General features: G+C 46.3%; 1 protein-coding gene across 1 annotated transcript in view; it reads left to right on the top strand.

Moving 5' to 3' along the window:
- Positions 1-5,540: 5,540 nt before the first annotated feature.
- The window catches only part of LOC144946744 (uncharacterized), a 28,099-nt gene continuing 6,369 nt past the window's right edge, over positions 5,541-27,270 (top strand). Inside the window, exons 1-3 of the mRNA XM_078875875.1 lie at positions 5,541-5,677; positions 11,970-12,044; positions 14,020-14,119. Of these exons, the coding sequence (XP_078732001.1) occupies positions 5,594-5,677; positions 11,970-12,044; positions 14,020-14,119 (259 nt within the window). The 5' untranslated portion in view covers positions 5,541-5,593. The remainder of the gene's footprint in view (positions 5,678-11,969; positions 12,045-14,019; positions 14,120-27,270) is intronic.

Genomic DNA, 27,270 nt, shown 5'->3' with positions numbered 1-27,270 from the left:
TAATCTGGTGAGATGGCACCAGCAATTCGAGCAGGCCACTCACGATACAGAATTTAAACCACCGGCTCAGAGCTGTTTAACGAAAATAAGTGTCGCCACACACTTATTTTGGGAGGATATCACTTTGGCTATTGGCTTTTTCCCATTGTACTTTCCTCCGCTTTTGTCCCGAGCCCGTCTAGCGCCCCAACCCCTGAGTCACCCAGCTATTTCCTTGACGGTTATTTAATCATAGATAGATATATATTCCCATCTATCGGTTACCTGATTTGATAAACTACAGGGCGGATGACCTACATGCAAGAGGCGCGTTGTGGTGGAGCTGTATGACGCCACCTCGATTTGCGCACACGTGTCCATGCCGACGACCTGGGGAAGCATTCATCCGACAGTGGATTGATCGTTGGCTGATGATGACGACGATGATGATCCGTAATAGAGGGTTTTTTTGTACTAGATCGCGTCAATATAATCAATTACCAGTTCAATTGGGTTTACTCTCCAACACCCCATTGTGCTGAACTAGTAACTAAATGGCACGTTTTGTTTACGTGACAAACCTTACTAATGGGCTGTGTCGGAGTGGTGGCGGATTTAACAACAAATTTATATTTACGCGATCTACCCAAACTCCCCCCCCCCCCCCCGCTATATTATGGATATTGGTCGCGAAAGCCTACGTATTAAACTGGCGATGATGATGCTATCCACACAGGACGGCATACCTGGACGAACAAATGCAGGAGCATGCAAGGCTACGATCGCCATCGCTCGGAGTTCCACGGCGCGGTTCGACAGCCCGGCCCCACCGTCCTCTCTCTCAGCCGGCTGCCACCACCACCACCACCACCGCCGCCACCATCACCACTGCCTTCGCCACAGACAGTGTCTGCTCCAGTGACAAGTCGTCACAGGAGCCGCACACGTCTCTCGTCGCTCACGCGGTACCGTGGTTGCGTTGAGTCGGCGGATGGCGATGCACGCCGCCTGTGATACGGCACCTTGGGGGCGAGGGTTGGTGAAGGAAAAGTCCAAGTGATTTCCTGCTCAAACGAGCATTAGTCAGAATCGTAATATTTATTTATTCTGGAGGAATCTGATGGGCGATAAAGCTCTTTTTCACAGATGTCCCGTAGGGGCGGGTAAGAACGTTACAACAACAAACAATACAAAAGGCGATTGTAGTGCACAGTACAAGAAAGGTAAACAAATCACCCAAACAAATACAAACTAAACCATCCCCATCCTACCAGGCAAAGCCCACTGAGGATTAACTTACTTTTCAGAAGCGACCTGGCCACAAATGATAGCTCAACAAAGTGGCTTATCATGTGGACATTTATAGCAGCAAAATCAATTAAATAGCTTGAAGACGGTGCTTATCTACAGTTTACTGCCCTCGGCCAGTGACTTAATTTTCACATTCCTATGGCGAGGGCGAGTGTCTCCATTGGTCAACCACTGTTGGGATGATGGGGCTGAGTTAACCCACAACCAGGAAATGCCCCCCCCCTCCCCCCCGCTGTACGTTATGAAAACCCCGAACCTGGATCAGTTTTATTGAATGTGTTCTCTCATGCTATGAGATATCCAGGGGCACCACGGTGGCAAGATGTGAACTACCTCGCCTGGTATACAGGAGGTCGTGGGTTCTATCCCGACCCTGATGCCTGTATATTTGGAGTTTGCATGTTCTCCCCGTGGTCGCGTGGATTTTTATTCGAGTCCTCTGATTTTTCTCTCCACATTTAGAATCAACACGCGTTTAGAGTATTTGACTGCTATACATTTCCACGTGATAAGCCACTTCGCCGAACTATCATTTATGTCCAAGTCGCTTCTGAAAATGAGCTGCATAGCTCAGTGGGACCTTACACATGTGTAGTGTCAGTGAGACGGAGGCAAGATTTGTAGGAGGCACCTTCTTTATTAAACAACTTCCACAGTCTCGTCCTCACACTCTCCACAGTAGCTCAGCCTAGCCTGTACACAACACCAGCCGTCTAACACTGATGGCGCTGACTGAGATAGCCAACTGCTCTTCTTCGTAGCGCAGTGTCTAGCGGAGACGTTTAGCGACGACGGCGACGAGACGACAGCGACGACGAGACGAGTCCACTCCCAGAACCGACAGCCTCGAGCCCCCCGCTCCCGGCTCCTTTTATGCTCCAAGCGCTGCCTGGCTCCGCCCTGACCGCGCATTCCCTTCTCGAACCCGCCAGCAGGTTCCAGGGGCCCCCAGATGGGGTCCTCCGTGACCCTTGCCCTATTTCCTCCGCTCTGCCAACACGCCGTGCTCACGCTCACCGGCGTGCGCGCTGTCTATCCACCACAGCCGACGCTATTGCACTACACATGGTAAAATAAAAAGAAATTTTGATTTAAAGCTTTTGTGACTGCAGGGATTCATATTCTTGGTTCTTTCGGTAAAGTCACGTAGAAGGGAAATAATAAAATAATATAAATATAAAACAATACAAATTCTCACGACGTTTCGACTGCAACACAAGCAATCATCATTAGGTGTGAAATCCACAGCAAGAAAAATTTTTCTTGCTGTGAACATTTTTCTTGCTGTGGATTTCACACCTGATGATGATTGCTTTTGTTGCAGTCGAAACGTCGTGAGAATTTTGATTGTTTTATATTTTTATTATTCTATTATTTCCCTTCTACGTGATTTTACCGAAAGAACCAAGAATAAAAATACAAATAGTTTTTAGCATTTCGAGAAGTGTTTTAAATGTATTAAAATATATTCAAAACTCATCTTTCCCGGGGTTTATCCAGATCTAGATTGTGTGACCGTACTACTCCGATTCTGTCGTCCCTGCGCTGGCTCCCTGTAAAGTACAGTCGACTTCAGCATTCTGCTTGAATGGGCCAGCTCTTAAATATCTCGCCGCCGATCTGCTCAAGCGTCATAGACACCGCTGCGAAAAACTTACATCAGCTGCTTCTGGTCTGCTCAGTTTATTTCATTTTATTTCATTACAGTTTAATTAATTTGGTATAGCCCTGTGAGCCATTCGGCTCTTGAATCGGGTGCAACCGCAACAAACAAAAAACAAACATGAACAAGAAAACATCTTAAAGTGACTATGCGCAAACAGAAAAATCCTGAAAAAGTCGTTCCTAAGACAAGACTGTGTTGTTGTTGTTGATGTTGATGTCCTAATGGAGACGGAGCCTTCTGCTACCATGCTCCACGATTGTGGACTCTCTTTCCTCGGTCCATTAGTTTATTATTATTTGCTTTTATCACGGTTCCTCATTTTATTTCAACTTCGAGTGTAGCCATTGATATTGTTATTAAAAGTTTCTATTTCGCTAAGATTGTATCTGTACTCGGGAGTGGAGTTTTACTTTAATGTACAGCGCTTTGAGATACTTCAATATGAAAAGCGCTTCATAAAACAGAGATTATTATTATTATTTATATGAGCAAGGCTTGGCATTCTGCACTTGTGAAACGTTCCGTATCTGGAGAATTGGTTTCATTGGACGAACACAAACCCGACTCGCACAATGCAAGCCGCAAACGACACGCAGTGAGTTTTCACCCAGCGGTGGAAGCAATCATTCGGTGTGTCCAGATTTTAACTTTTTTTGTTTTGCCCACTCATTTCACCAAAATTAAAAATTAAAATTGCTTCTATTTGGGTGCGCCCTGAACTTTGGAGGCAAGGGTTGTTGGATCACACAAAGTTGTGACACTTCCATAGCTTTTGATTTAAAGCTTTCGTGACTGCAGGGATTCATATTCTTGGTTCTTTCGGTAAAGTCACGTAGAAGGGAAATAATAAAATAATAAAAATATAAAATCCACATCAGGTGGATTTCACACCTGATGATGATTGCTTGTGTTGCAGTCGAAACGTCGTGAGAATTTTATTTTTTATATATATTTTTTTATTTCCCTTCTACGTGACTTTACGAAAGAACCAAGAATATACTTCCATACCTGCCAAGCAAACGAGGTGGCAGCGAGGCAGCAGTATAGCAAGCGGGTTTGGAAACCTAATCTGTGCAGATGTTTGCATGTCATCTTGTCATACGGATGGGTTTCATTCGGCTCCTCCGGTTTCCTCCCACACGCACAACATTATTTTTTTAAAGGAATTGGCCAAACATATGCATCCAAGATCTTCCTGCAAAAAAAAAAGTCTTGAGAATTCACGAGGTTTTTCTTTATAAATGGAATCGGAACAAAACGTGGAATAATATTGCTTCAGTCCTTCTCTTAAAACGTCCAACCTTGTAATGAAATGTTGTTCCTCAGATTGAATCAGTGATTTCTGAATCTGGAATGTTTTCTTTTCTTAAAGTTAGCCACAATTGTAAATCATACTTACCCCAGTTCAAACATTTCCTTGAGACAGCCGTGTGTTTTGTTGCTATGCACCACTTGTTTTGCGATTCCGTCGTCTATTGTGCCGTGTCAAATTCAGTGGTCACTGTTGAACTGCTGGTACGTAACACCAATAAGCTGTAACCAGAGTTTAACACAAGGCCTGTGGAGACAAATGTGTTGCTTTTATTAACTCTGTCTGATCGCTATGATACATAATACAAGTAGCAGCCTCCGCTGAGCTCTGGAACAAGATGCTGTGTACTTAACGGTATTATTTTTACGCTTTTCAACAAAGCTTGAAATTGTTTATGGATTATTGTATCTCCATACCTCCGTCTGTCTATCCATCTGTCTATCTATCCGTAACAGGGTTGGCATGTTAACTTTAAAAAAATACACGTTCCAATATAGATTAAACTTGAGTATGTGTGTTGCCAATAGAGACGGACACCATTGAATACGGGGCAAATTTATCAAAACAAGTGGGGCACAAACCAGTGCTGCAACGTGTGTATGTTGAACTTCTTTTGCACCGTACGTAGCCAACCGTGCTAATCGTCGGCGCTGAGAGTACCTGCCTCGGCATCCCAGACCGGCTGCCCGAGGCGCGCCCTCACCGGGCAGAGCCACTATGCGAGCGCCGTGGTTTCTTCATGGGCTACGAGTGTACTAAACTAGATTTGAAGTTTTCGTGACGGCAGGGATCCCTACTCTTTGGTTCTTTCGGTAAAGTCACGTGGGTATAAAATGAAATAAATTAAATCACGACGTTTCGGGCGCAACAAAAGCGTCCGTCATCACGTGGGACAACCACACCCCCCCCCCCCCTCTATCTCTCCCCCCTTGCTCCTCCCCCCTCTCTTACCTATATGGCCTCTTGTTACAGCAGCTCTTTTGCCCACTTCAGCAATTGTTTCTTGCTGTGGTTGTCCCACCTGATGACGGACGCTTGTTGCGTGCCCCAAACGTCGTGATTTAATTTATTTTATACCCACGTGACTTTAATGAAAGAACCACAGAGTACGAGCGTACTACTTGCTGTGCGCGCCCTGGTGCAAGCACTAGCATTAGTATCGCTCATTTATATACTACCCAAGGCAGATGCGTTCCACGACGTAATCTATGCACACGCATGATAATTCTTACTTGATGTCGTGTCTTTGTCAGCTGTCTGCACCGAGCCCAATGGATTTTCCGGCGTCCGCACCGGCAAACGCATTCCTCGGCAAAAGGAGCAACATGGTGTCGGAGCAAGACATGAGCGACATCAACTCCCTTTTGACCACGGCGGTGTTGACAGGAGACAAGGACCCAGATGACAAGGTGCGGGGGCGTACATTTGTGGGAACCTTCTTTGACCAAGGTCAAACGCTGTATAGGCCAATTCCCCGCAAATTCTGGTTTTAGTGAGATCAAATCCACGGGCAGTTCAAGGTGGCAAGGAGCTTGTGAGGGTTGGCCGTGATGAGGGCCCAAAGGTTTTGACGAAATTACCTCGAACGCAGACACCACTATCGTCTTCTTCATCGCGTCTCATATTCAACCTCTAGACCAGGGGTCGGCAACCAAAATAACAAGAAGAGCCATTTCTTTCCAATTCGGTACAAAATTCAGTATTTCAAGAGCCGCAATGCATCTATGTACATACGTACATATCGTCAAGAAGCAGCCCGTAAAGAGCCGCATGCGGCTCCGGAGCCGTAGGTTGCCGACCCCTGCTCTAGACGGTCGTTCCCGAAAATTCTGCACAGGTCACTGCTTGCGGTGTCGGCATTGCCAAGTCTTGAGGAGCGCATTGCGGTTGCTGCAGAGCATCTCAGGAGATGATCCATGGTTTGCTTCTCCAGACAAGCACACATTGGTGTCGGGGTTGTGTGGAATACCCCCACCCCCCACCCATGAGTTGATGAGAGAGTGGCATCTGCCAAAAGCCACTCTCTTGAGTCTGTTTAGGCTCCGCCATGTGAGCCATTTGGAATTGGAGTCAGGCGGGAGCTCCGTTCAACAGCTTTGTCGCTTGATTTTTTCCCATTCTTTTTGCCAAGGGAAGTTCTGGCAGATGTGGGTGATGTGGAGTCAGTGGTACAATCCCTCCCTGTGATACACGAGAGCAACATTTTGGTCAAAAGCCTTTGGGCCCCTCGTTAAGACCAAACTCCATGGTGCTTTGGAAGCTTAGAAACCTTCCCCAGGAATTCTAGATTTGAAGCTTTCGCGACTGCAAGGATTCATATTCTTAGGTTTTTTCGGTAAAGTCACGTAGGTAAAAAATTAAAATTAATAAAAGTAAAATAAAAAAAATAAAAAAATCACGACGTTTCAGAGGCAACAAACAGCACGATAGCTGACGGTTCCACCTGAAGACGGAAGCTTGTGTTGCCTCCGAAACGTCGTGATTTTTATTTTATTTTTATTTTACTTTTATTAATTTTAATTTTTTACCTACGTGACTTTACCGAAAAAACCTAAGAATATACTTGCCCAGGAATCCAGTAGACATCAGAGCGCTAAGCCAGCTCTGCTACTATCATGGGTTGCAATCCTGGCAGCTACATGTGAGGGGCACTGTGATGGAGAGATGTTAACTACCTCACCTGGTATACAGGAGGTCATGGGTTTGATCCCGACCCTGACGATGCCTGAATATTTGGAGATTGCGTGTCTCGACACTTCGTTGAGGTATCATTTGTGGCCAGGTCGCTTCTGAAAAAGAACCACATAGCTCGATGAGCCATACCTGGTAAAATAAAAGCAGATGAAAAAATTTCGATTTAAAGCTTTCGTGACTTCAGGGATTCATCTTCTTGGTTCTTTCGGTAGGAAATAATTAAATAATAAAATGTAAACATAATAAAATAAGAAGACAGATGAAAGACAGATGAAAAAAATTGTCTTCTCGAGTGTGGTGATTTTATGGTATTAGCCCAGTCACCATAGACTGGCACACACACACACACAAGATTTATTAATTTTGTATTCCACTCAATTTGGCGTATTCCAGCTCTGATAATTAATTTGTGGGTTTGAATGACATGTTTCCAGGGCAAAATAAGACTTTGGTTGGTGACATCGTGGTTTTAGGCTGTTCTCTGCAACAAGAGTTATGAATGCACATGCATAAATTTTGTACATTTATTCATCAAGAGTTATGAATGTACCGTCGTTCATTTTCAAGACATGACACCAACAGCACACGGTTGTGGCTCACTGGTGCCAGGATCTGGACACACTGTTGGAAAATGCAGGCAGAACATTAGTTTAACTCACCAGTTGATATTAAATATTGTTTCTATTCTTGTAGCCTTTGCAGGCTATGAAAAGGCAATTGACTCAATGGAAATTGATGCAGACATCCAAGTTCTTTGAATAAATGCCTAAAACACATCCCTGCGGACGGAGCTGGTAGGAACGTTGGGTTGCTCGGTCAATGGCCAGGGTCAACGGCGGCGTGGTGTATTCCACAAATATGCCCGACTATGAGGGCGGGCACAAGCCGGCGTGAGTAGGTTAAACGTTGAGTTTTATAAGGGCACCACGGGGTGACCAGCCCCTCCCCACCCAGCCCCACCCCTCCCACCCCCCACCCAGCCCCACCCTCCCCACCCTCCCCACCCAGCCCCTCCCCACCCTCCTCTTCCCACCCAGCCCCACCCTCCCCACCCAGCCCCTCCCCACCCTCCCCTCCCAAACCCAGCCCCTCCCTCCCCACCCAGCCCCTCCCTGCACGACGGACGGACGGACACAATAATCCCCTGTGGGCTGGTGTAACCAGGAGGTTCGTACCAGTATAATTCAAATGTGCCTATGTATAGAATAATAACTGCGTGCAAAATTCAACATCTACAATGAGCTTGCAGGGCTTGTCCTATGAATTTACTCAGCCCTGCCCTGGAAATGTGGAATGTCCACATCTAGCCTAGGACTGTATACAGGAGATGTGTGCCTCCTTTCACTTATCGGAGAGGGGCGTAAGTTTGATCAAATATATAAATCAAAAGTCTTGTCACCACATGTTATTGTGATTGCGCAATCTGGGTCATGTCATGAGACAAACGTATATATGTTCAACTTCTTTCCTTCCATACGTAGCCAACCGTACTTATCGGAGGTATCATTAATTTTGAACTTTTGCAGACCAGTGCGTGCATCCCCCCCCCCCGTCTCCATGTCAGAGAACGGTATGTGGAAAGATACATCACAGAACTACTTCTTAGATCAAGTGACCTCTGGTCCGCACAATAGGGAGGAGCACTTCCCACACATGCCGTGTCACACGAGGAGTGATGCTCGTCACACGACCGTCGAACCGATGCTTTTCATTTCCAGAGCTGGAATTTAGGCCAATTAAAATTGAGAACCAAAAATTTAATGCGATGGGGTTTTGTTGTTGTTGTTTGTGTGGTGCAGTCATTGGTGGCCGGGCTTAGAACCCTCAACTGACACTTGAGAACCTGGCTCTCACCCTGTGCAGTTGCCCAGAATCAAACCCAGGGTATCCGCGATGCCACCTTGGCATTCTGATATCTTAAGCCACCCCACCCGGTCACCGCTTTACCACTCTGGCCTTTTAAAATGAATACGAGTGTTCTCGCTGTTGCTATACTTCACAGGATTGTATTTTCCCTTCTCACCCAATAGAAATATTACCGAACTCTTTTTGGAAATCCTTAAGCTTCTGTTTGTAGGTAGGGGGGGGCACAGTCGATCAATGGGGAAAGTCAAGTCAATTTCGTATTTCCCATCCTAGCGAATTGTACATCAAGGTGTTGCACGTGTCCTCCAAATAACGCAACTATTCTACACACGAACGATTGATGTTTGACTCAGTATTGTCTTGTCCCCCCACATTGCTGTCACAGTTATAATGCATGCAAAATAAGAGTAGGCTTTACCCTTTGCAAGGAATCGAGTCTGCATCAACTACACACGGTACTTGTAGTGAACATGCAAACGAATTCTGATCATATATAGGCATTGTCTTTGGAACGGATTGGCCTGCACCAGGGACAGCCTTCTTAGTGGCTTAGTCTCACTGCCAGTGTCAAACCAGAGAACGCCAAAAAGGTGAAGAGTACAAAGACAATGCATGTATCAGAGCACCCGGAGCTTCGGTTGAGAACATTTGTGTTTTTGCTGCCACCACGCTGCGATCTGTCGTGGTGTGTCAATGAGGTTTGCTTTGAGACGAACAATTTCTTGGGAATCCATGACGGAGAAGTGTTTATCGGTGTTGGTCACTGGCTGCACAGGTGGTGGGGAGGGGGGGCTTAAGACAACACAACATGCGACTAAGCACATTTGCTGTTCATTTATAAATTGTATGTGCGTGCACATGATGACACCCCATAAGGAGTACTGAGCATGAACTCGGATGATTGTCTTTGGACACAAGGTATTATTTCTATTATTTTTATTTTTTTTACCTACGTGACTTTACCGAAAAAAACCTAAGAGTATGAATCCTTGCAGTCACGAACGCTTCAAATCTAGAATTTGGACACAAGTACAAAGATGCTCGTGTAATACAAATGATTCGTAAATTATTGTGTATCTGCGTAACACACAGTGACGCACAGTAAAATTGCGTTCACCTAACACATGGTACATTTCAGTGTTCCCGTTATTGCCCATACACGTCTTTATTATTTATATAAGCCTTCAAGACCAACTTGATCATCAGCAGACACTATCGACATCTCACAGGATCCCACACGGTCTCCTGGTGTCACGAACCATCGTTCTCTTGCGCGTATGCTGATTGCATGGCTCCATCTCCCCAGTGATCATCCTCCCGGGAATGTTCCCTGTCTGGGCTGGCATTCCATTACCAGCCTCTTCCATCGATCATCATCATGATCCCTTGATAGTTATACGTCCCACTTACTTTTCGGAACAGTCAATAGTATTAATCTTGATTTGAAGCTTTCGTGACTGCAGGAATCTATACTCTTTGGTTCTTTCGGTAAAGTCACGTAGGTATAAAAATAAAATAAATCCTTTAAAACAGTCTGCATCAGCAGCAGACCACGCTTTCCCACCTGATGACGGACGCTTGTGTTGCGCCCGAAACGTCGTGATTTCTTTTATTTTATCTTTATACCTACGTGACTTTACCGAAAGAACCAAAGAGTATAGTCAATAGTATGGCTCTATTCAACTGAATGGGTTTTTTATAAGGTGGACTGATAAATCGGCACAGCAACTGACAAGGACTGACAGACGGACAGGCAAAAGTAGAGGGAGTAGAAGACTGAAGAATCAGCAGTGCCGCCACAACCATTGTGGTTATGGATAGATGATGATGATACGGTAGGAACTTCCTGGTTACACCAGCCCACAGGGGATTATTGTGTCCGTCGTGCAGGGAGGGGCTGGGTGGGGAGGGAGGGGCTTGGTGGGGAGGGGAGACTGGGGAGGGGCTGGGTGGGGAGGGTGGGGCTGGGTGGGGAGGGGAGGGTGGGGAGGGGCTGGGTGGGGAGCGGCTGGGTGGGGAGGGGCTGGGTGGGGGGTGGGAGTGGTGGGGCTGGGTGGGGAGGGGCTGGTCACCCCGTGGTGCCCTTATAAAACTCAACGTTTAACCTACTCACACCGGCTTGTGCCCGTCCTAACAGTCGGGCATATTTGCGGAATACACCACGCCGCCTTTGACCCTGGCCATTGACCGAGCAACCCAACGTTTCTACCAGCTCCTTCCGCAGGAATGTGTTTAAACTAAATGGCATTATGTTGGACGATCCTTAGGATGTTAAAGAATCCCATTCTTTTTATTGTAGATAACATACATTTCCATTGCAATGAATGAGTATGTCTAACCTATTAATTGTCCACATAACATCCATTCATTTAAATAGTGTGTATAGTATCTCTATTCAATTCAATGGCATGCTACTGAATGGTTCTTCGATGGCAGAATCCCATTCAAGATAATTAATAATTTAATAGCCCATGGGAATTGCTGCAAGAAGCGTTCTACTCTGTGGCACGTGTGCAGCCCTGTGTCACTCCACGGCTGGAGGAGGCTTCCCCATGCCAGTCATAGGGGTTGTTTGACCATACTTCACCAAAATAAATCAGTGCAGAGTGGTGAAGGCGGCACTCAGCAACAGTTCAGACATCGGTCGCCAGCATTATAGCCGTGGCCGGGAAATGAACTCGGATCCATAGTGCGGTGCACGAACAGTTGTGCTTCCCTCGCTTCTATTAAATGCGACGCTGATATTTATGGAATTCCATGCAGGACGTGTTGACACATTAAGGTTAGCAGGAACAGCTGTTCCTTGAAAATGACATCAGGCAAAAACAAGGATCCATTAAGCGTATTCTGTATTTACTCGCCGATGCTCATTTAGTAACATACCGCGGTAGATGTTTGTGTTTTTTTGTTGCATAAATTACGTGGCCCTCTGTTGTTACTGGACATGAAATACACGCGTCTCTTGTGCAGCGTAAAACACGCGGGCACGCGGACAAGAAAAATAAACGGGGCGGATATGAATGTAATAACAAGCAAATTAATAAAATCAATGTTTGCGAGATTTGTTTTTTCAAGCATCAAGAAGGTTTTTTTTTGTGTTGCTCGCGCAAGCCGACCAGGTTGTGAACTTTGTTTTTTCAGCTCGCAGAACAAACGGCGCTGTGTGGATGGACCCCACGTGAACCGCCCAACACCGCGTTCAAACTACTTCAGCAGGTACGGCCAAGCATTACATCCTGGGTATTTCTGGAAAACACGATGCCTATGCTAACATACAAAATCAACTCGCTGAGGCGGGGGGCGTCACTTAATTAAGCCTCATTGTATTATATTCACTGTTGTCATGTCAGCGCAAGATCGATCAAGCGGTTTTACTGCTCATGTGTGTGTCGAGGCGATGGCTCATCTCCCGCTTGCTGCCCTGAGCCCGTTGATGGAAATGCCACATTCCTATGGCGAGTGGCGATTCTGTCACAGGATACCTATGATTGATTTTCCGATAAATTGGTGCTTTTTTATTGATCCCAGAGGGATGATGGGTTGAGTAAAACCCCCAACCGGGATTTGAAACTCACAGCTTCCCGATTACAAGCGGCTCGCTCTACCGCTTGCTAAAATGGATCGTACGACAAAATATACGGATTCTTAGCCTCTCCAGCCATGACCAAGCCAGCCCTCCGCCATATACCGTCAACTCGCATCACTTAAACCCACAAAACATTTCACGTGACGGCCAGTGAACTAAGGATGACCAAAAGAGGATTTTACATTTTAGCGTGACCGTGAAGGGATCCACTTTTAACATTTCCCCAGATCGCTTTTGATAAATGGCAGGGTAATGGGAATGGACATGGATTATATCCCCACGTTTCCAAGTTGGCATGTTTTTGTTTCTCTTTACAGCAAAAAAAAATCAAAATAGAAAGGCACACGGGCAACCAAACCGATCTAACAAAAAGGTCACGTGATCTTTTTTGACAAGATAGACCGCAGTTCTGGGGGTACGATGTTGTGTAACGGTGGCTCCTTCGTGCGAAAAGAGTACTTTGTTTTGGAAAGCGCTCCCATCAGGCTTTCATTGCGTGTCGTTTTTTTTTGTCAAATGGACATTTTGCCACCGCTTCAAAGCCTTTTTTTTGGCAAGAGTGTCACATCTTTTTGGTCGGAGACGACAAACAGATTCTCAGTCTCTGCCGCGAGGCATCCACACTGTTGTTGTCGTTCAACACCATCAACGCTTTCATTCAGAGGCGCGCGCCACTTTTCAGATCATGTCATCGTTCATTCATAACAATTTACCTCTCATTTCGAATTAAAGCTTTCGTGACTGCAGGGATTCATCTTCTTCGTTCTTTTTAAAAAATAAAACATAATAAAATAATTCTCACGTTTCGGCCACTACGCAAGCAGCCGTTCTCAGGTGAAGACCAGGTCTGTCGTCAGACGCAGTCTCCCCGACAGACCTGGTCTTCACCTGAGGACGGCTTCTTGCGTTGTGGCCGAAACGTCGTGAGAATTATTTTATTATGTTTTATTTTTATTTTTTTATTATTTCCCTTCTACGTGACTTTACCGAAAGAACCAAGAAGATGAATTTACCTCTCTTTTTGTCAATCCGCTGCTGGATGAGGGCCTGCTCAGTCTCGTGTCGGTTACCGAGGCCGTCTGACCATACTTCACCGCGTTGGTCAACGCAGGTTGGCGGTGCAGAGGGCAGACCCATGGAGCGGTTCAGATATAAACTCGCCACTAATGTGAGCCGTGGCCGGCGAGAGCGACTTTCAAGTCGGCGGGGTTCGTTGCGCAGCGCGTAAACCACCGAGCCTCCGCTATGCCCCCCACCCCACCTCATTCATGGTGCTGCGTTCGACAAATCATTCCTTTTTTCTTCAAGCCACGAATTGCCCTTTGATCAACCGAGTGATAATTGCACGGCAATTACCTTGTTACGCTGATGAAAATGCATCGCGCACCTCGCCCTTGTAAATGCAACGCAGATTGAAGAAGCAAAACAAAAAGAGAACGATGCAGATGGACAACATCTGCACTTTGTACTTTGTCTTTTTTGTTTCTCAGCGGTTTAATTGATGTGCACGAAGCGCTGTTTATCCCCCGTGGCGGGAGACGTCTTAATGAGAGGACAAAATGCCAGCGACCGAGTGTCGAAATTGTGTCCTTTCGAACGCCGCAGACGCTCGGCGGCACAAACGGAGACGTCGCAAGGCAGCGGCGGCCGGGGACAGCCGTCGTCGGCAAGGCCACTGTGGGAGAAGCAAGGCCATTCAGCGCTGGTAACAACCATTTCTCATCCAGATCGTCAGACGCGTGTTCCTGCGCGCGCGCGCGTGTGTGTGTGAAGCGGTGGCACAGCTGCGCTACGAACCCTGCGACCCGAGTTCGATTCTCGCTCACGGCCACCGACGCCGGTGACGATTGTTGATACCGGTCATGGGACCTCCCCTAGGTCGAGTCAGCCTCAAATGAGTTCCAGGTGCGACGTGTAAGACCATCGCCACTCGGAAGACAAAGGCGGCCGGGCGTGGTTGCTGGCCAAACACCCCTTCGTGTGCCGTGCCGGCCTTCATAGGTGGTACTCGCTAACAGCACTTGCCCCTACAGTCTGTTACAGGCTACACGGTGGAACTTTGTCTCTGTCTTTAATTCGCTGGCATGACGTCACGTGAGATTTGGGCGGTGGGGGGTGATGACAGAGACGCGGGGGAGGTGTTGAGAGGAGTATCGACGTCACGCCACGTCGGGGTGAGGTTGTGAAGAGAAGGGCGATGACGTCACGCTACACGGGGTGAGGTGTGTGAGAGGTAGTGATGACGTCAAGAGAGGCGGGAGTGGTGAGGACAAGGGATCCATGACGTCACACGGGATTTTGGTTGAGGCCGGGAGAGGGGGTGAATCATTGTCATATCTTTTTGGCATATATACACGACTAGCTTTACTACCCGGCTTCGCCCGGGACTTAGATTCTTGTCTTGGATTAATACATGACCTACGCGGAGGGTGGGGGGGGGGGATGCGTGACGTCAGCAGGCACACTGACGTGACGCTGCCGCATGCGGGTGACATCACAGATGTGACGCCACCGCTCACTTGCCGTGCAAAATATATCCATTATTGCGCCCCCCCCCCCAAATACAAAAGTCTATTTTTATACTTTTTGCATTGTGTACAGTCTGGAAGCTACCCACATGCCACATTTCAAGTTTGCTGCATGTTGTGAACACATATTCACAAATGTCCCTTTTATGTATATAGATTTAAGCTATAACCCAAACTAAACAGCACCGTATATCGTCAATCAAAATATACACAATCGATCAATATTCATTTTACGTGCCAATATATCCCTCGATAAAGTAGGCATCGGTGGTGCACAGTGAAACTAAACGGGTAGGGGGGGGTCACACAGCAACATGCACACAAACAGAGAGAAGCCCACCACGCACGCACTCAGTGCATTTGAACAAACAACAAATCAACATTTCCGTGTGAAGTCAGTGTTGATGAAATCACGAGAGCCTCTATGTGTTCGTTTTACCGCGAAAGATTCCTGCTCGGCGTTCTGTCCTATGCAGTTCGTCGGTAAAACGCCGTGTGATGTGTCCCGAAACAACGCGACAGATGGCAAATAGAGGGGTGTAAAAGAGAACGAATATGAAAAAAAAACTTTTACTCTTTATGGAAATAAAACAGGTGTTAAGATGATAATTGGTTTTTTACCCTTCTATCTGGCAACAAAACTGACACCTTTTTTACAAGGAGTCATGTTTGCATAGACCACACTACCTGCAGCCATAATGCAAACAAACAACATAACTCTGATAATGTATGCACTGTCCTTGAAGTTGATTGGTCCACACCCGAGACAGCTTTCCTTAGAGCCTAGTCTCACATGGGTTGGACCATGTGAGACTAGGCTCAAAAAGCGCACAACTCAAAAACAATGCACCATCAGAGTATGAGAGCCCGGGTAAGCATTTACACCATTGGAACTTCATTTGCCAGTAAAAAATATGATAATTGTTTTTTTACCCTTCTATCTGGCAACAAAACTGACACCTTTTTTACAAGGAGTCATGTTTGCATAGACCACAATACCTGCAGCCATAATGCAAACAAAAAACATTAATCTGAGTATATAAATGTTTTTCTTTGGTTCTTTTCGGTTAAGTCACGTCTAAAAATAAAATAATAAATTAAAATAACATATTACGACGTTTCGATTGCAACACAAGCAATCATCATCAGGTATAAAAGAAATAGCAACAAAAAATCTAACTAGAAAACTATAGACAGACATACAAGCAGACAGACATCACAACGGCACACAGAGAGAGGACACACATCGGCACAAAGAGAGGGGTTGTCTCTATGACAGTCCCTTAAATATAGAGAGGGGGGGGCGAGAACGGAGAGAGGGAGGGGGCAGAGAGAATTAGCATATCAATGAGTGTACGCCAACGTACTGCTGCTGCTGCAAGTAAGATGACAATGTGGAACGCGCACGCAAAATTGAAAACTAGGAGACAGGCACACGAAAATTAAATAACCCAGCAAAATATCGAAATGTGATGTAATACAACACAGAGAGTCGGTTAACACACAATTAACGCATAGCCTGGTTGATTACGTGTTTCAAAATTTGCTAAGTTAGAATTTTAAGTGTGAAAATTCCAAAGAGAGGACACAGGCAGAGAGAACAAATAGCCAGAAAGAAAAAGGATAAGCTTAAAACTTCCCCGTAGAAGTGGTTCAATCTTAATTTAGGAGCTTTCGTGACTGCAGGAATTATTCTTTGGTTCTTTTCGGTTAAGTCACGTCTAAAAATAAAATAATAAATTAAAATAACATATTAGGACGTTTCGATTGCAACACAAGCAATCATCATCAGGTATAAAAGAAATAGCAACAAAAAATCTAACTAGAAAACTATAGACAGACATACAAGCAGACAGACATCACAACGGCACACAGAGAGAGGACACACATCGGCACAAAGAGAGGGGTTGTCTGTGTTAACCGACTCTCTGTGTTGTATTACATCACATTTCGATATTTTGCTGGGTTATTTAATTTTCGTGTGCCTGTCTCCTAGTTTTCAATTTTGCGTGCGCGTTCCACATTGTCATCTTACTTGCAGCAGCAGCAGTACGTTGGCGTACACTCATTGATATGCTAATTCTCTCTGCCCCCTCCCTCTCTCCGTTCTCGCCCCCCCTCTCTATATTTAAGGGACTGTCATAGAGACAACCCCTCTCTTTGTGCCGATGTGTGTCCTCTCTCTGTGTGCCGTTGTGATGTCTGTCTGCTTGTATGTCTGTCTATAGTTTTCTAGTTAGATTTTTTGTTGCTATTTCTTTTATACCTGATGATGATTGCTTGTGTTGCAATCGAAACGTCGTAATATGTTATTTTAATTTATTATTTTATTTTTAGACGTGACTTAACCGAAAAGAACCAAAGAATAATTCCTGCAGTCATGAAAGCTCCTAAATTAAGATTATATAAATGTTTGTTTGCATTATGGCTGCAGGTATTGTGGTCTATGCAAACATGACTCCTTGTAAAAAAAGGTGTCAGTTTTGTTGCCAGGTAGAAGGGTAAAAAAAACAATTATCATATTTTTTTACTGGCAAATGAGGTTCCAATGGTGTAGGTGTTAAGATGTTCAAACACCAAATCGATCACTTTTGCAAGGAATCATGTCTGCACTAGCCACATATACTTGCGGTGAATATGCAAACCAAAAACATTCTCTGGTAGTATATGCACTGTCTTTGAGACTGATTGGTCCACACCAGAGATAAGCTTTCTTTAGAGTCTAGTCTCAAACAGTGTTTGACTAGAGGACTCTAAAACGCGACCAGCACAAAGACAACGCCACGATCAGGACATTGAGAGCTCGGGGCGAGCAGCTACATCATGGGACCTCCCTTGACAGTTTCACAATCTAAAGGTTTATACTGGTAGGAAACTCCTGCTTCCACCAGCCCACAGGGGATTATTGTGTCTTTCCGTCCGTCGTGCATCCAAAAATGGGAGGGGTGGGGCTGGGTGGAGAGGGGAGGGTGGGGAGGGGCTGGGTGGGGAGGGTGGGGAGGGGCTGGGTGGGGAGGGTGGGGAGGGGCTGGGTGGGGAGGGTGGGGAGGAGCTGGGTGGGGAGGGTGGGGAGGGGAGGATGGGGAGGGGCTGAGTGGGGAGGGTGGTGAAGGGCTGGGTGGGGAGGGTGGGTCTGGGTGCGGGGTGGGAGGGGTGGGGCTGGGTGGGGAGGGGCTGGTCACCCCGTGGTGCCCTTATAAAACTCAACGTTTAACCTACTCACGCCGGCTTGTGCGCGCCCTCACAGTCGGGCATATTTGCGGAATACACCACGCCGCCGTTGACCCTGGCATTGACCGAGCAACCCAACGTTCCTACCAGCTCCCTCCACAGGAATGTGTTGTTTGGTGTTTTAACATCTTAACACCTGTTTTTTTTGTCAGAAATTGGTCAAATATGTTCTTATACACACAGTACGTGTGGTGAACATGCAAACAACCATGCTCTGGTAACATATCAATTGTCTTTGTAACTGATTGGCCTACACCAGAGTCAGCCTTCTATAGGACATAGTCTCACTCGCCGTGTCAGACCAGAGAACGCCAACAGGCGAACAAATATAAATTTGTTGAACAAATCTTACTCGTGGAAGTATGAAGTGAAAGTGGTCGGCACTCAAACACATTTATGTGACTACGCCACCACACTGATATATATACGTGTGTGTGTGATATATGATATGTGAACAGGGCGCGTTGCGTTTAGCCACTGAAATTGATTTGGCTTTCGCGGGAGCCGTTTTTACGGCGGTGTTTTCGGGCAAAAGTTTGCAGAGGCAGAGAGGATGCCATAAAAAAAGGACAAGGCTGCAGGTCTCTCCAATCCCACCGGTTAATTTGAGGGACATTGCACTCCATAGCCACCGCATGCCACATGCTATTACCGCACAAATTGGCCAATGATATGTGGAGTGCCACACGGCAATTTGACTTTCATTTGGCAAGCCTTGTTTGTTCGTTTTGCACAAACGCCGCGTAATAGACACGGGGAAAGCACTGGGAAGGGATGGCGTGAAAAGAAAAAAAGTTGCCCCGAAAAGTGGAATATGAATAGAAATCTCCCTTTCGTTCAGGAGGGCCTCTGCGTGGTAAGCCATGGCTAATCACGACCGAGTAATGCGATGCTTTCTGCATCGAATTATCAAGGTAGATCCTCATTTCCTGGCCATTCGGCTGTGTCAACAGTTGTTATTTTTCTTTAATTCTCTTTTGGAAGCATATAGGGTAAAACAAAACAAAAAAACCCACCGTGTTTATTTACGCGGATATCGGCAGAGTGTGACGCACGACCCGCTGAACATCTGTGAAGAGCTTCATCGGATTCCTCCTGCAGTACAAATACAGATTCTGATTCTGTATCTTGACAAGAAGAGCTAACGAGGAATGACGCAGCGTACCCGCCGGCTTGAATATATCAATGATAATAGCTCGGTGGGCAGTTTAGACCATAACCACCCGGTGTTGAGCAAAGGGGGGCGGCAGCAGTCACACGACACAAATCTGAATCAGAATCTGTATTCATTCTGGAGGAATCCGAAGAGCTATGAAGCTCTTTTTCACAGATGTCGCCCCAGAATTTGACTGATCGTTCCGACGTTTCGGACCTTTAGCCGATCGTTTCCCGCGCTCTCCTCTCCCCCCACCGCCCACCGCCGCGGTCCTTTGCCGGACGGCCGCCTTCTGCGCCCAGCGATGTGGCGAAGGAGCCCTTTAAGAGAGAGAGAGAGAAAAAAAAACATTTCAAAAATAATGTTCCGTAAGTGCGTCATTTGAAAAAATTGCACGCGTGGTCGAGTGACAGTGGGCCACGAGTGCTGCGGGCGGGCGGGCGGTTGGCCGGGTAATTGCAGACACCATTGTGCAACTGATCCCCGAAAATTGCGGCAGAGCAAAGTTTTTGATTCAGGAGCCTGCAATTACGGCCGATTCAGCTGTCTCTCAAGGCATTGTTTAGGGGGCTCCGTTGTGGCTTTGTTGGGAGCTCCATTTATCCTCCCCCCGCGCCCCCTGCCCGCTTTCAACATGTAAACCCTCAGAGGCCATAGCAACGGCTGATTTGTAATGCTTACATCACATTCATTAAATAAACACGGTCATTTTGAAGCCAGTGTATTTTCCCATGTTTTGCCTTAAAGGGGGGAAGAGGTAAGAATACTGGCAATTAGTGTATTTTAATACCAATAAAATAATTGCCGCTTTCAAGTGTTAATTCAGGCGGTGTCGCGCAATAGATGCTGCGTGATGTGAAGACGGTGGATGCACTGCGTGTGCGGGCACACCTTTGTGCGTGCACAGCCCCCTCGTTGTCAATCCACTGCTCGATGAAAGACCTCCGCCACAACGTGTGGGTCGTGGAGAATATTTGACCCTACTTCACCACGCTGGTCAACGCGGATTGATGGAAGGCAGGGAGCGTAGACGCGGGATCATAGAAGTACGGTACAACGATGAATGTTGCTGCATTGTCTTCTCCAGCCCATCAGCTTAGTCCCAAAACCTAAAATAACATATTGTGCGAGGGAGTTACATATCCAAGTATGACCCAGTCTCAAAACTGCTAGGAGTTGTGCGAAATCGGGCACACTTTAGGTAATTTGATGATTTGGAACATGATTATACTTATACGAGTCGGTCACTCCGTGTATTTACAATTACCTGTAACGTATAGGATATCATAATTGAATCACGATCGTCTGTCTATCAGTATGATATATGATCATAGGCTGTTACAGAGTCCGCACTTAAAGTTGCACCTCCTTTCATTTGGATGGTTGTCCATCAAATGACTCTCCAGGCTCATACCGGCTTAGTTTTCGCCATGAATTGATGAGATCGGGTGCATTCCAGCTGATAGGCGAGCACACATGAGGCACAAATAGGCCCTCATTTAAGCCTACATAGACTACTGGGGCAAGTGTTGTTGGCAAGCACCTATTAAGGACAGAACAACAGCAGGAGGGGGTGTTGTGGCTAGCACCACATCTGGGCTCCCTTTGTCTCCCCAGTGCTAATATGTATTCGCTGCACCAGCTACAAAGGCTTAAGTTGACCTCGGACAGACAGACACATTCATTTTAACACGTAGGCTATTATGGAAGACACATTCATAATGGAGCTGTCAAAATGTTCTGAGAATGTTCTCTGCAATAAGGTTATGATTCGAGTCTTTGTCAATCAGAAATGCATTTTCGCTACGAGTGACTGCTGGTGGTGGAACGATGCATCGATTCATCAATTATTATCGATTTCTAAGCTCAAAATACATATGCTGAATCATGTGTAATGATCGATTTTGATTGATCTGTGTGTAATGGGTTCATAGCGTCCCTAAATTTACGAGAAGCGTTATCATTCAATGTAAGCAAAAAATCATTGATACTTGAATTAAATTGTGGTATCTTTGACCAGTGCCAGTTAAATTGCACTGCACAGTTTGTGTGTTTAGCTATGTCAGGAATTCCCAGAACCTGGAGGAAACCCATGCAGAACTGGGGGAGAACATACAAACTCAACCTAGAAAGGCACCACGAGTCGGGAATTGAACCCAGGACCTTCTGCGACAATGTGCCGCCAAGTAATCGAACGCTTCACTCTGTGTGCATTTCACAAGATACCTGTTAAATCCTAAAAAAAAAAAATGTAACCTTCGTTGCCAACTCAGATACATCAACGATCATTAAAATGACATTTAAAGAATAAAAAAAAACAGCAAAAGATTATTTTCTTAAATGTTTGAAAAATAAATGGATGGTAATAACATTACAGCCCCTAACCCAGTCACGTGCATACACTCGGGCAGCAGTCATTGGATAATTGGGGCGACAATTTCAATTGTAACTGTTGTGAGCTATTATCTCCCCCCCCCCCCCCCTTGAATCAATGCTCATCATGCACTTTGTGCATTGATAAATTAATTTGAGACCCCGTTGACATTTGGGGAGATCTATTATGTCAACATTTAAGAGCAAATTGTAGCGATACAGAAAATGTCACGGTTACGCCATTGCCTTTCTGCTCTGTGTTGTTTGAACTGTGGGCACGAAGGGGCCGCGGGTAAAGAGCGGTGGTGCAGTGATGATCGTCCTTCACTCACGTGAACTACTGTACACTCTGAGCCTCGATTTCCAGCCATGGCTAATATCAGCAGCAAGTAGGGGGTTTCTCAACTCTGCGATATATCACAGGAAGAAGAACACAATATCACAATACCATGAGACGGAAAGATCTATAGTCCGTGTAAATGCATCGTCGCGAGTGGTGTATTACAACTTACAACAACAAAAAACGGGAATTGTAATGTCCCGGGGTGGACTTGCAGATTTATCGCGAAAGCTGCCTGAAACAAAACCGGGACAGGTGGCAACCCAAGGAGCCAGCAAACCCAGTCCCTGGAGCACCCCTCTCCCCGCCTTTCCCTCTTCAGGACTCTCTTTTGGGATGCTCATGCCAATTTTTCGCAGTGGTGGTGTTATCCCAACTGAGTCATTTCCGGGTATTTTGTTGTTGTTGCATAGTAAGCAAATTTGGCCTACTTTTTTTATGACTAACGTCTTCTTATGGTACCCTAATCGTGTACAACCAGACTATTCATCAGGGAGAAGTTACTGGACTCGAACCGTGCAGCCTCTGCAACAATCAGACTGCCACTCGATGCCACGTGGCCGCTCTTGACCAGCAGCGTGATGACGCATGCTCAGCCAATTCCCGCAAAACGGGCAGCACTGGGAAGACCATCCAGCATTGGATTGAAAACGGGCTGTAACATTGTAGTCATGGTGCAATGGAGTGGCACAGTGGTTATCGACGGATGGCAATCAGAAGTTCACAACTTCAAATCCCAGGTCACTCATTCCTTCATATCCCTCCTTCAACATTTGTGGTTGTCCTACAGATCAACTGTCCCCCGCCATAGGAATGTGGAATTCCCACCACTGTCTCGGCAGGGTTGTGAACATCACTTGGTGGATCGTTGCTCCAGGTTGAGGAAGCAACAACATCCATCTCAAGTGTTCCAGCCTCAGCTGATAACCAGTGCAGGAGGTATTTAGAAACCGGAATGTGCTGCCGGTGTGTTCATGCTCAGTGCTTTGCGCCTCATAGAGTCCAGGGGTCGACAACATTTCAAAGAAGAAGGAGAGGCATTTTTTGCTGTTGTCTTTGACCAAATTAGTTCGAGAGCCGCATCATACGCAGAGAGAGAGCCACTCGTACAAAACACGGACACAGCGGTGATACAGCAGATGACAACAACAAGCCATTCTGACTTAAACCAAATAGGTGATGGAATAAACTGCGTTAATTTAGTTATTTTCCACGTTAGTTATTCATTAACAATACAGTTTGGAAGTTCATTTTGTTATCACCAAGACATTCCATAGTGACCCATTCCCTGCCATTCTACACATTGCTTATGATCATTGCGTTAAATTACGTTTAAGATTATTTTATTTTCTTTAAAAGACGGCTGCGCGTAAGGGGGCAGCCAAAGAGCCACGTGCGGCTCTGGAGCCGCAGGTTGTCGACCCCTGACATAGACCCATCGACTGGTGCACACCAACAAGACGCACTGGCAAAGCACCACCGCCACCAGACACGCTGTCAGGCGTGGTGCAAGTATCAATCAGTTCACCTGCACGTGTTCCATCACCTAAGATTGGAAACTCAGGCGGACTTTGTAGTCTACTACACAACCTGGAGACACTAACCACTCGCTGGTGGGCAGGAGGTCTCAATCACCTGAGATTGGAAACTCAGGGGGACTTTGAAGTCTACACAACCTGGAGACACTGACCAGTCGCTGGTGAGCAGGAGGTCACCATCACCTGAGATTGGAAACTCAGGGGGACTTTGTAGTCTGCCCAACCTGGAGTCACTGACCACTCGCTTGGTGGGCAGGAGGTCACCATCACCTGAGATTGGAAACTCAGGCGGACTTTGTAGTCTACCCAACATGGAGACACTGACCACTCGCTTGGTGAGCAGAAGGTCACCATCACCTGAGATTGGAAACTCAGGCGGACTTTGTAGTCTACCCAACCTGGAGACACTGACCACTCGCTTGGTGAGCAGAAGGTCACCATCACCTGAGATTAGAAATTCAGGCGGACTTTGTAGTCTGCCCAACCTGGAGACACTAATGACTCGCTTGGTGAGCAGGAGGTCACCATCACCTGAGATTGGAAACTCAGGGGGACTTTGTAGTCTGCCCAACCTGGAGTCACTCACCACTCGCTTGGTGGGCAGGAGGTCACCATCACCTGAGATTGGAAACTCAGGCGGACTTTGTAGTCTACCCAACCTGGAGACACTGACCACTCGCTTGGTGAGCAGAAGGTCACCATCACCTGAGATTGGAAACTCAGGCGGACTTTGTAGTCTACCCAACCTGGAGACACTGACCACTTGCTTGGTGAGCAGAAGGTCACCATCACCTGAGATTGGAAACTCAGGCGGACTTTGTAGTCTACCCAACCTGGAGACACTGACCACTCGCTTGGTGAGCAGAAGGTCACCATCACCTGAGATTGGAAACTCAGGGGGACTTTGTAGTCTGCCCAACCTGGAGTCATTGACCACTCGCTTGGTGGGCAGGAGGTCACCACCATCACCTGAGATTGGAAACTCAGGCGGACTTTGAAGTCTACACAACCTGGAGACACTGACCACTCGCTTGGTGGGCATGTGGTCACCATCACCTGAGACTAAGAAACTCAGGGGGACTTTGTAGTCTACACAACCTGGAGACACTAACCACTCGCTTGGTGAGCAGGAGGTCACCATCACCTGAGATTGGAAACTCAGGGGGACTTTGTAGTCTACAAAACATGTAGACACTAACCACTCGTGGTGGGCAGGAGGTCACCATCACCTGAGATTAAGAAACTCAGGCGGACTTTGAAGTCTACACAACCTGGAGCCACTGACCACTCGTGGTGTGCAGGAGGTCACCATCACCTGAGATTGGAAACTCAGGCGGACTTTGAAGTCTACACAACCTGGAGCCACTGACCACTCGCTGGTGAGCAGGAGGTCACCATCACCTGAGATTGGAAACTCAGGCGGACTTTGAAGTCTACACAACCTGGAGCCACTGACCACTCGCTGGTGAGCAGGAGGTCACCATCACCTGAGATTAAGAAACTCAGGCGGACTTTGTAGTCTACACAACCTGGAGCCACTGACCACTCGCTGGTGAGCAGTAGGTCACCATCACCTGAGATTGGAAACTCAGGGGGACTTTGTAGTCTACACAACCTGGAGCCACTGACCACTCGCTGGTGAGCAGGAGGTTACCATCACTTGCTTGAGCGGGAGACATCATTCAAACAAGGAATGTAGACACCATGTTGTTCTGTATACAACTTACTGCCTAAATTTACAGGACAAATTCACTCGTTGGCATTTGTTGCTTTTCTTTTCTGAGCGCTGGCAACACAAATAAAACTCCACGCGATGTTGATGTGTTCATGACCAGCAGTGAGGCTAATTGCCAAGGCGAGGAGTTTCGGTCAATACATCAAGATGTGAATCTGAGCCCGCAGTGTTTAACGGAGGAAAGGGAGCGGCTCTGGATTAGTCCTCTTAATCACAATGTGCATGCAATAACAGGGTGGTCCAGATGTCTTGTGATTCCAATTTCATTATATTAAAACATTTCTAAGTAACACTCTTGGGTTATTTCGGTAAAGTCACCTACGTGACATTACCGAAAGAACCAAAGAGTATAGATTCCTGCAGTCACGAAAGCTTCAAAGTAACATTTCTAAGAAAGTTTTATTGAAAGCAGAAATTAATGTTAGGGGTCAATTAATTGGGGTCATAAGACATCTGGACCGCCCTGTATCATGCGTGTCTATAATGCATGGACGGGCATGGTGTTGCGGTGTTAAGACTTGTGCCTCATGGCAAGACACTGCTGGGTTAGATCTCTGACTCGGGTGGCTTCCTCTGGCTTTTCTGGTTTAATCCCAGGGATAAAGACGAACAAAATACCCCACACAATGTAACTGGAGTTTTCCAAACATCCCAATGCTGAAGCATTACCTGCACACTAAACGACAACTTTTTATTATTTAATTTTAGTAGGCAATGTCCACTCAGCTATATAGCCGTTTTTATCTCCCCTGTATGGTATACTGTGTGTTTATAGTAATGTATGAAACAAAGTATAATCTTCTTGGTTCTTTCGGTAAAGTCACGTAGAAGGGAAATAATAAAATAATAATAAAATATAATAAAATAATGATTTTATTAGCGTCAGACGCTGTCTTTCCGACAGACCTGTTCTTCACCTGAGGACGGCTGCTTGCGTTGTGGCCGAAACGTCGTCGTGAGAATTATTTTATTATGTTTTATTTTTATTATTTTATTATTTCCCTTCTACGTGACTTTACCGAAAGAACCAAGAAGATGAATCCCTGCAGTCACGAAAGCTTTAAATCGAAAGTATAATCTATATATGAAAGGGAAATTTGTGATTATGTGTGTCTGTTCAAAATGTTTAGCGTACTTCCCGACATGCAAAAAACTTGAAATTTGCCATGTGGGTACTTTCCAGACTGTACACCATGCAAAAACTATAAAAATACACTTTCGTATTTGGTTTTGGGGGGGGGGGGCGCAATAATGCATATATTTTGCACGGCAAGTGAGCTGTGACGTCACATCTGTCATGTGACCCGTATGCGCAAGCGTAACGGAGTGTGCCTACTGATGTCACCCCCCCCCAACCCTCTGAGGGTAAAGTGAAATACAAATGTGTTGCAGGTCTAAGGCGTTCTTCGCGTAGCATTGCTTTATTATTTCAGTCGTTTACTGCCGTACGCACCCTGAAAGTTGGACGCGCGCGCGTGTGTGTGTGTGTGGGGAGTGGTAGTGTAGTGGTAGTGTAGTGGTAGTGTAGTGGTAGTGTAGTGGTAGTGTAGTGGTAGTGTAGTGGTAGTGTAGTGGTAGTGTAGTGGTAGTGTAGTGGTTTTCGCGCTTCGCTACGAACCCGGCGACCCGAGTTTGATTCCTGCTCATGACCACCACCGGTGACGATTATTTGAACCGGTCCTGGGCCTCCCCTAGGTCGACTCAGCCTCAAACGAGTAACTGGTGTGGTGTGTGAACATCGCCACTGGGGAGACAAAGGCGGCCGGGCGTGGTGAATCAAAGTCCCGGGCGAAGCCAGATTGTAAAGCTAGTTAAAATATAAAGGCATCTTTCTCTCGGTACACAATTGAATTTCAGTTTGGAATTTATTTTGAGTACAGTCTTATGAGAATTGCTCCGCATGCAATCGTACAAAGTCTACACGCATACATTCACGTCGCATTGATATTGCATAT

Source organism: Lampetra fluviatilis, chromosome 42, assembly GCF_964198595.1.
Source record: "Lampetra fluviatilis chromosome 42, kcLamFluv1.1, whole genome shotgun sequence".
NCBI classification, from domain to species: domain Eukaryota; kingdom Metazoa; phylum Chordata; class Hyperoartia; order Petromyzontiformes; family Petromyzontidae; genus Lampetra; species Lampetra fluviatilis.
This window is presented reverse-complemented; position numbering and strand designations above follow the sequence as displayed.